Here is a 9,289-nt window from a genome sequence, read left to right as displayed (position 1 = left end):
AAGCAAAATGCAGCTGATAGGTTTTTGANAAGAATATAACACCCAGCACCAAGATTTCTATTGGTATATCACCAGTTGAAAGAGAGAAAAGCTACGAGCTTGGTTTGCAGCTCAACAACAACAAAAGAAAATAACCCAGTGTCAAATCAAAGGCAGAAGAAATCAAATTTTTGTGTTCTGCATGGCCTTTCAGACCAAAGCTGCTTTTTCAGGACGTATACGTTGGGGCGTAACGAAAACTGGGTGCTATCAGGGCAACGTGTTAACTGTGAAGATCCTGTCTTCCAACAACAAAATGGTGCAGGAATGTGTTCAGAAATGAAAACAGCCAACTGAAAATTGTTAGATTTCCACAATTAATGGTTTAGAAAAAAAAAGAAAAGGAATGAAACCAAACTTCACACACTTTGGTTTGCAGGAATGACGCTATCTGTTCTGTCCAGGTCAAATGCAGTGGCCTCGATTTTAGTTGGCGACGCCTTTGATGCCGTCGCAACTATACTGGAGTCCGAAGAAGGGGGTTCTGTTTTTTTTGCCTTTGCAGCAGTTACAAGTCCAGCAAATAGACTAGATTCTCCCTTTGGTTTTAAAAGTGCCGTTATGGTAGGGCTTTTAGGGTCGGGTGCAGGTGTCTCGTCTTTTCTCTGTACATCCTGCTGATGTTGTTGTTGCTGTTGCTGTTGTTGCTGATGGTGTTGTTGTTGTTTTTTGCCCGGTGGTACTAGGGTAGAACACATGAAAATAAAGAGGGATAGAAAAGGGGTAGGAGGGAGAGATGGGAAAACGAAATGTTAATATAACAGAACGTAAAGTGAAGGAAGAAAAGAAGAAAAAAGAGACGAGTCCAGTATTAATACCTTAGAGGGTATGACTAACAAACCTTTATGTCGTGCAGGCACTGTCAAGAAAAATTAAGGGAAAAGTTATAAAATAGGCATCACAAAAAGAGCAAACAAGATCAAACGTGCAGAAATTAAGTAGAGAAATAATATTCAAGCTACTGAAATATAGAAAATTCAAAGCTTTACGTAACAAGGCTACCTAAAGCAAGAAATGATCAGATGTCGGAAAGCAAACTTGAAATAGCACTTACATATAAGCATGCCAGGAAAAGACAAAATGTTTGCGATCTCAAATGCTTGTGTACCTGTATTACAGTGTTTCACCTTCAATCCTTCAGACACAGAAATTAAGAAAATCCAGCATATACAGCATGAGACTTCTCTTGTATGTGTGGTGGAATATTTAAAGTTCAGGTATATGTTCATGCATCGTGCTAGTACCACCAAACTCAACTCAACAACAGGCAATCAGGATGGCATGCAAAGGTGATATAATAATGCAAAGGTGATATAATAAAAGTAGGAAAAGATCACAAAACACAAAGGAACACAAGACACACGAGAAAGTACGACATTCTACTTTGACAGAAGCCCAGCAACTTTTTATTCACTATCCTGCTCTACTAAGGAAAGAATATGGACGAAAAATGACACTTTCTGGATGTACAGTTTTCATTCTTTCCTTTGAAATTGTTATTTCTTCCCCCTTTCTCTTTCAGTCCCTCCCTTGTTCAATTTTGCTCAGCCTCACAAAAAGTAGGAAATTAGGCCCTTTTAAGAGTATGATAACAGCATATATATGACGCCAACACTCTTCTTGTTTGAGGAGAGCCATACCACAAGCATATCAAATAACTACAATGTAGTAAGGAAACTTTCGGAGGCGCAATGGCTCAAAAACAAATCTGTCTAGATTTTCCACCTCATGCACGTCAACCAATATGTACTGTTGTGTTACATATAGTTGTGTCATATTTCCCAATTTACCAGTTTTGTGCTATATATCAAAACACAATCATACTGTTGGGCTCAAGTCGTAGAAGTCTGATAACGAAAGAAAGAAAGAGAGAAACAAACAAACAAACAAGACGCAAACCACACAAAAAAACATCATGCTGTTCTGAACACATGCATCAGGCAAAACATCACAAAGAGGGAAGTCAAAGGGTGTGGTCAACATAACACCGGTGCTCCGGGCACCTCAAAACCACATTTTGTACGGAAATTATGCTTCTTACGGGTGACTTAATCATAGAACGATGAAGAAACTAGAGTAACTTGAAGTCAGGTGTCTACTGTACATAATTATGTGGAACTTGATAATGTGTGTTTAAGTCAAAGTCAAAGAAAGTTCAACACGTGAAGAAGTGAATTTAGGACACTTGGAGAGAAAGAACAAAACGGAATCCTTCAAGGAGGTTACTTGAAGAGCCACACCCATCATTCTCTGGTAAAAACAATCACTACGTCCCTCCAGACACCAAAACCACCCCTTGGCAAACATGGTACAGTCCAACATTTCCCATTTTGTTAAAAAAACAGTACCAAGGAACAAGGAGTTTAAAATCGTTTAAAATCTTGTATTTAACCTCCTTGCTACGAAACAAGGTGGAATTCTTAATTTTCAATGATATTTACAACAATTTCAATTTTATAATAAAAAGAAACAACTTTGGAAACAATTAAATTTAGGATTTTACTTTTTAGTTCCTTGTTCTTATGGTTGGACCGTACCATGTTTATCAGAGGGGGTTAGCATCAGATGGAGGGATATGGAAAGAACCATGTTAGCACGAGGAACACACTGGACGTGAAGAATGTTGCATGATGGGAATGCACATGTATCCCACAATGCAATGGATGTATCCCACAGTTCAGTGCAACACCCTTCCTACCTGCATGGGCATTCTGTGCAGGAATGTCTAAAGCCCAAACCAGCAAAAAAGTGGAGAGGGAAACAAAGAAGACGTAAGTTCAAAAGAAACAAAAAACAGAACAAAGGGTTTTCAACAAGTTTTCTGTGCCACTGACCAACTTTGTTCAGGGGGATCTTAACATGACGATTGTGCTTTCAAAATTTGTTCGTTATTTGCAAGTTCCTATAACACCTATGATTATGAAATATTGGAGGGCAAGTTGTCTGTAGTAGAATAGATAATACGAGAAAAACATAGATCTGTGATTAAGCAAAAGGTTTTAAATGCACAAACAAACACACAAAATTCAAATCTAGTTATTACTGGTAATTATTTGGGTTCTTGTATGTTTAAGAGGTTGATTTGGCACATTTGTTTATCAATATCAAAAGAGATGGGTGATCACTATCCCAACCAAAGTTGGTCTGTGAACAGAGGTACCCAACAGAAAATGAGCAGTAGCAAAAACTGAACTTCACAATTTTTTTACAGAGTTTCTCACAGAGAACCATGGGTTAGCTCTCAGACTAGTTTACTTTTCTGTAAGTCTTACATTCAACACTTACATGTAGTCTACCACTGGTTCACTTAACAGGACAACTTGTTGTACCAGTTTAACACAGTTACTGTACCACAGATTATCACTCCCCACGACAGCTAGTTACATGTTGAGATACAACATTTAAAAATGTGCCCCTCTCGTATCACTCCCTTTGAAGCACTTTGTTTCTTTTCATTGTCAGTTGCACTTTTTGATAAAGACACACATGGAGAGAGGACGCATATGAAAGTACTAAATGTCAACGTTTATATTTTATAAAAAAAACAGCAAGTGTCACACTTGAGCAACCTATAATTGATGTAATAACCGCTATCAATAAAAATGGTCAGAATTGTCACTAACAATTCAGAGGGCCTCCAACATTACAGATCCTCTTCTGAAGTTTGTAATACTATAGTTTACTTATTATTTACAATAAAAAGTGTTTTGCTGCAAGATTATGTCTTGATGCAGACAATGTGACTCTAAACCACACATACATGTAATCTTAACTCAATGATTGTGGCAGCATCTTGACAATGAAAGTAAATTCTCAAGTGTTTCCAAGGGATGAGAAGGGACACATTTTATGTACAGTCTTATACATTCTTATCTTAAGTGTAGAGAAAAAAGTTTCTAAATTGAGCCTTACATCTTATGGTTAACTACTAATTTTGGAAAAAATTTTGAATCAACAGTTCTGAAGAAAACAGATACTGGCACAACCAAAATGTCTAGAGAAAGCTGAAAGGAAAAAAAAAACTACAAGATTTCTTCTGAAGGAAAGATTGTCTCCTGCTCTTTGGCTATGCCAGTATCGTACCAAGACCCTGACTGATTTTGGATTTTGCACAAGTTTTAACTGAATTCAACTTCTGGCAAAAATGTTTAAAAAGACCTGTTTCTTGTGGATTTGGCTCAAATCGTAACAGGACAGTTTTATGTACAATGTATACTACAGGGGCATAAAGTATGAAAGGGATACCGATATTGTTCAATCACGTAATGCTAAAGGAGTGAATGGCGACACGACTTACTTGAAAAGTTGCGAGTGGCCAGCATGGTGGTCAGTATGGCTCCCTGTGCAAGGACACAGAACGCTCAAGGTCATTCCAAGGTCATAACAAATCAAGCCAAGCTTATGATCCTGTCATCACCCAAGAAGAAAAACATTACAATAATATGTACAACACATACAAAATGACAGTAAATAACCTATTTTAGCGAGTTAATTTGAAGAGAAAACGTCAAAAAACAGACTACACAATGGTATATAGTTAATAAGCACTATAATTATAATTGGAGACCAATTATATGAACTTTGAGAAGTTCAACTTTCGTATCAAGTGTCAACTTTAACATGCAATTAAAAAACCAAACCAAACTTCCTGTACGCAATATCAGTGATTTCGTGTCAGTCACTTTTTTTAAACCACGTAATGGCAAGGGGTTTAAGGATAAAAAGCAGTCACGGTGCTATATATACAACTACTGCACAGTATTATGCTATTTGAATGTGTGACTCCTTTCCTTGGCATCTCCTGCCAATCTCTTTAAGTACCCCCTCCCCTTCACTGGAATGGCCCTTAGCTTACCCAAGCCAGTGGCATCGTCATACATGTACATGAAGCCGGCTCCCTAACGAGCAAGAGCTATTTCCCGCCCATACCAACATGACCCGGCCACGGCCACCATATTTCTCTGTACTCAAGTTACAACATCAAGGTCGAGTGAAAATTTGACAAAATCCCTTCTTTGTTAACGATCACAGTCACCCCACAGAGGGGCAATCGAAAACGACAGTATCAAATCCTACTACATGTGCATCTATCATAACGTTATAGTTATGTGTCAAAGTCAAAACAGCTGCGAAGAAACTTGAACCACAAGAAAGAAACACTTGAACATACATCAACACTCTCTACAAAACTACTGTTTAGTAGAAGGTTTTGTACTGACAATACTATGATAGCTAGAACGGAAGCAAACCAGGATTACCAAGATGACTGCACATGTCCAGAGTGCCACTAGAAGTACCCAAGCCATGCCTGTGTTGCCGCCGCTCTTCTGTAAATGACCTTGTCGTTCATTGTGACTGTCACTTTCCAACCCCAGACCAATTCTGCGGCTGTCACACACTGATTGGGGGCGCCTATATTTAGCCGGGGGTGGAGGCCTGTACTTGATTCCGGCATCTTGCCTTTCCGTTCTAGGGTCACCATGGTAACGATTACATCATTCCAGCACATAAATCTGTCTGCAGATTGTTGTTTGTTAGGCTTCGGCCACATGAAATCATTTCCTTGTTTCACAGATAGTTCAGAGGTACAAGTATGAGAAAAAGCTTCAGTAGGAATTCTTTGGAGAAACAAAAACTTTTATTTTATTTTCTGAAAAAAATTCTATTCCAATACACATAACTGCAAAAACATTATTTCACTCCCTGAAATTCTGCATAAAAAAAGGTAAACTTTTAAGGTAGTCCCATATCTTTATCAGTAGGGGCAGTGGGTTGTTGATCCACTGTGTCTAGAGTACAGTATTGGAAGGCGGAGTCCATCCCTCTCCTTCTACCACCTTTTACCTCCCTAATCAAAGTCAGGTATATGTCAAAACAAAACTGAGATGAAGAAAAAAAAATTCAAGCTGGCTAGGACAATGATTCCAGCTTGGCATTATTTCGTTAAATCAAGAATTCATTTGGCCCAACAAAAATTTCCATATATAATTATGTAATTCAAAAGAGAAGTACCCGGTACTAACGAAGCTGCAGTAGTTTAGAGCACCAAAACTAACACGCTGACAAAAGTTGGAAGTGGCTGTTGGAAGTGATTGCTCATTCCTTGACAAAGACAGTCACTCACAGTTGAAAAGTCCAATTCTTTGTGTTGGAAATTACTTACTGCATAATGACGTCTACCAACACAGATGAACTTTCAAGACAAGTTGGTCCATTTGACATCCATTCAAAGATGATGCATTAAAATGTACAATCTTCTTGGCCAAACAATTGCAGGACCTATAAATACAGGACGTAGCCTCTGACCTAAGTTTGACTGGCTTACAGCATGCAATACCTCATTAATCTCTGCCTGTGTTGGTATTTCATGAAAGGGAATCAATGTCTAATTTAGCAAATGGCATTCTTCCTCACCAACAGTAGGGAGACTGGACAATTGGGGGTGGGGGGCATCTGGGCTCGAAATTAAAGGTGGTCCAATGGCCACTGACCACTAAAATTTAGGCTGGGACAACTAAAAACTTTAAGACACTTTGGGACATTTTGGGACAATAGAAAGATAATCAACATCAGAATGTCAGCCCTTGCTTTGTTTATCAGGCACACATCCCGGCTTTTGGATTCTGAAAAATCCCCCCAAATTTCCTGTCCACACTGCAATTATAGTGTGCCTGGGAGTGATCGATGAACATTTTAAGCAAATTAAATAAAGTTGACTTCAAGTTGAAGTCATACAATTACTTCCCAAAAAACAGGTTGGGACAGTTCATTCTCACTTCTGGGCAATTGAAATTAAATTTTTGGGATAGTGCTGGGACAATAGGAAGGAAATTTAATTTCGAGGCCTGAATTGGGGGTGGGGGACTGATGTGATATTTACCAAGTGTCCGGACTCTTTGTTAACGTAACACGCTGGAACGGCCGGATTTAGAATACTCGCAGACACTACAAATGTACTTGAACTCTGTCCAATTCTGGCTAAATGAATTACTGGTTGTATTGAACACTGAAGGCAAAGAAGCTTGGCATAGACTAACATTGTTAGGTTCAGAATACTAAAAAGACACTTGTTGAACCCTGTCCAGACTTGGAAGAGCGAACTGCATGCCAATTACCCAGTGTATTGACATATACTGAATGGCAAATTGTCTTGGGTTAGACTAAAATCGACAGGCTTAGAATCACTAACAGGAGACTTGTTGAACTCCAAATCTTAACAATGTGCAGCACTTGTGTTATCTGATGTACATACAATGTATGATCGACTGCCCTTGTGCCTTGGCTTCTTGGTCCATGTCAGACTAAAAATAACAGGTTTAGAATATTAAAAACTTAAGACACTTGTGGAACTCATGTCTACTGAAGAGCATGTCTATCTACAGGACTAAGTGCAATATTTACTGAAGGCAAGGGTGATTGCATGACTATGTTATACATGTAGATCTAAAATCATCAGATTCTGCATACTTTAAGTTACTGAAAGCTTTTAGGTATTTCAAAGATACCAAAGTTTGAATTTTTCCAAAGGTACAATTATGTATGTGTTGCATGTACTGGTTTTTTAAAAATACCTCAAATCGATTTGGTATTTATACTATTGCCATGACAGGGTGATTAATTACAGTGTACATATAGACCTAAAATTACCAGAATCAGCACACTCTTAAGTAAGTTTAAGGTTAAAAACTTAAAGGTATTTCAAAGATACCAAAGTTTGAATTTTTTTCCAAAGGTAACGTTACATGTTGTATGTACTGCTTTAAATAGCTCAAACTGATTTGGTATTTATACTATTGCCATAGAAACACTGAACACACAACGTGACCTCACATCGGTTCGGGTCAAATGGCGGTAATTTTGTTTACTTGCTCTTTTCAGTTCTGCCAAATGTGAACCCTGCGAAAGGTCGTCCGAGGGGAGGCTGATATTTACAGCGAGGGGGTCTGACATTTGCTGGCGTCCAGGGCAAACGGCAAGCTGTTGTTCCAAAAGTTCCTGACATCATTAATCTGTTACGTACTCCTTTCACGGCAGAAACAAATTTCTGAGACATACGCTTGTGTACAGGAATATCTGCTGGGGTCCTGACATCCTAAAGGGCATTAGGAACAGGGGGAAATCTGGCGTCAAGAGGTTTCTATATATATAGTGGCTCCTTTCTTCAAAGGGGTTCTTTGGAATATCTGTCCTTAAATTAAGCGTAGTCTACCAGCGAAATTTCCGTTCAAAATGTGGGAACTAGGGTCAAGAATTAAAACTGGTGCATGATGGAACACTACAGAAAAGAACAAGAAATAGTCATGCCTTTAAGTACTGGAGTTATCAACCAAGAATTGAAATGGAATCAAGGGGAAGTCTGGAGTCAAGAGGTTTCTATATATTTAGTGGCTCATTTCTTGAAAAGGGTTCTTTGGAATATCTGTCCTTAAGGCAATTTCAGGGAGGCAACTGCTACAGTTGACTGACATTTTTGACTCACATGTACTGTAGATACAAAAGTGAGGAGACACTACAGAAAAGAAAAAGAAATAGTGATGCCTTCAAGTACCAGAGCTATCAACCAAGAATTAAGATGTTTAGAATCTCTAGAACTATCGTAGAGTGGAACTTTCTGCCACCAAGTACAGTAGGGGCATCATCACAAGACAGCTTTAAACACTGTTTACAGGTAGATATGCAAAGATTAGGTGTAACAGGTCCTTTGATGTAACATAGCCAGCTGCTGCCACACCATGTGCCTGCGAAGCTGGTGTGCTATGCTGAGGGGTGGTTATGTACAATGCATAGAAGGTAAAGGATGATCCTCCCTGTCCCAAATATATATCAACAAGTTATCACACAAACAGTGGCGTCGTGTGGCGTAAGGGTAGGGCATTCGGCCTGGAACCCATGGGTCCTGGGTTCGATTCCACCCACATGCCCCGATGTTGTGCCCTTGGCAAAGGCACTTTAAAGAACTTTCCCCCAACATGTCAGTTATTGCAAATTTTTCAGTAGATGGGCATTGTTGGAAGAAGAAGAAGGCATGACTTTCCCCCAACATACATGTACCAGTTATTGCCCATTTCTCGGCAGATGGGCATTGTTGGAACAAGAACAAACAAACAAACAAACAAATTATTATTATTTTCTGTTATATATATTATTTTCCAGTATTTTCTTGTATCATGTTTCCATGGGCTCCCTTGGAAATCAGCCTCAACGACTGAAGGGACTACCCATATGTTTGTAAGATTAATAAATAAAAAAT

General features: G+C 38.8%; 1 protein-coding gene across 16 annotated transcripts in view; it reads right to left on the bottom strand.

Moving 5' to 3' along the window:
* The window catches only part of LOC109466742 (calcium/calmodulin-dependent protein kinase type II subunit delta-like), a 92,081-nt gene that overhangs the window by 15,327 nt on the left and 67,465 nt on the right, over nt 1-9,289 (bottom strand). For 8 of the 16 annotated variants that reach the window (XM_019764496.1, XM_019764501.1, XM_019764497.1 and 5 more), the window contains exons 12-16: nt 4,337-4,379; nt 2,738-2,764; nt 1,148-1,174; nt 881-898; nt 407-721 (exon numbers count right to left, since the gene is read on the bottom strand). In XM_019764496.1, the coding sequence (XP_019620055.1) occupies nt 407-721; nt 881-898; nt 1,148-1,174; nt 2,738-2,764; nt 4,337-4,379 (430 nt within the window). The remainder of the gene's footprint in view (nt 1-406; nt 722-880; nt 899-1,147; nt 1,175-2,737; nt 2,765-4,336; nt 4,380-9,289) is intronic. The other 8 variants (XM_019764508.1, XM_019764509.1, XM_019764511.1 and 5 more) reach the window with 4 other exon arrangements.

The sequence above is a fragment of the Branchiostoma belcheri genome, unplaced genomic scaffold (genome assembly GCF_001625305.1).
Source record: "Branchiostoma belcheri isolate BF01 breed outbred unplaced genomic scaffold, Haploidv18h27 scaffold17, whole genome shotgun sequence".
Classification (NCBI taxonomy): domain Eukaryota; kingdom Metazoa; phylum Chordata; class Leptocardii; order Amphioxiformes; family Branchiostomatidae; genus Branchiostoma; species Branchiostoma belcheri.
The sequence above is the reverse complement of the archived record's forward strand: the minus strand, read 5'-3'. Positions and strand labels throughout refer to the sequence as shown.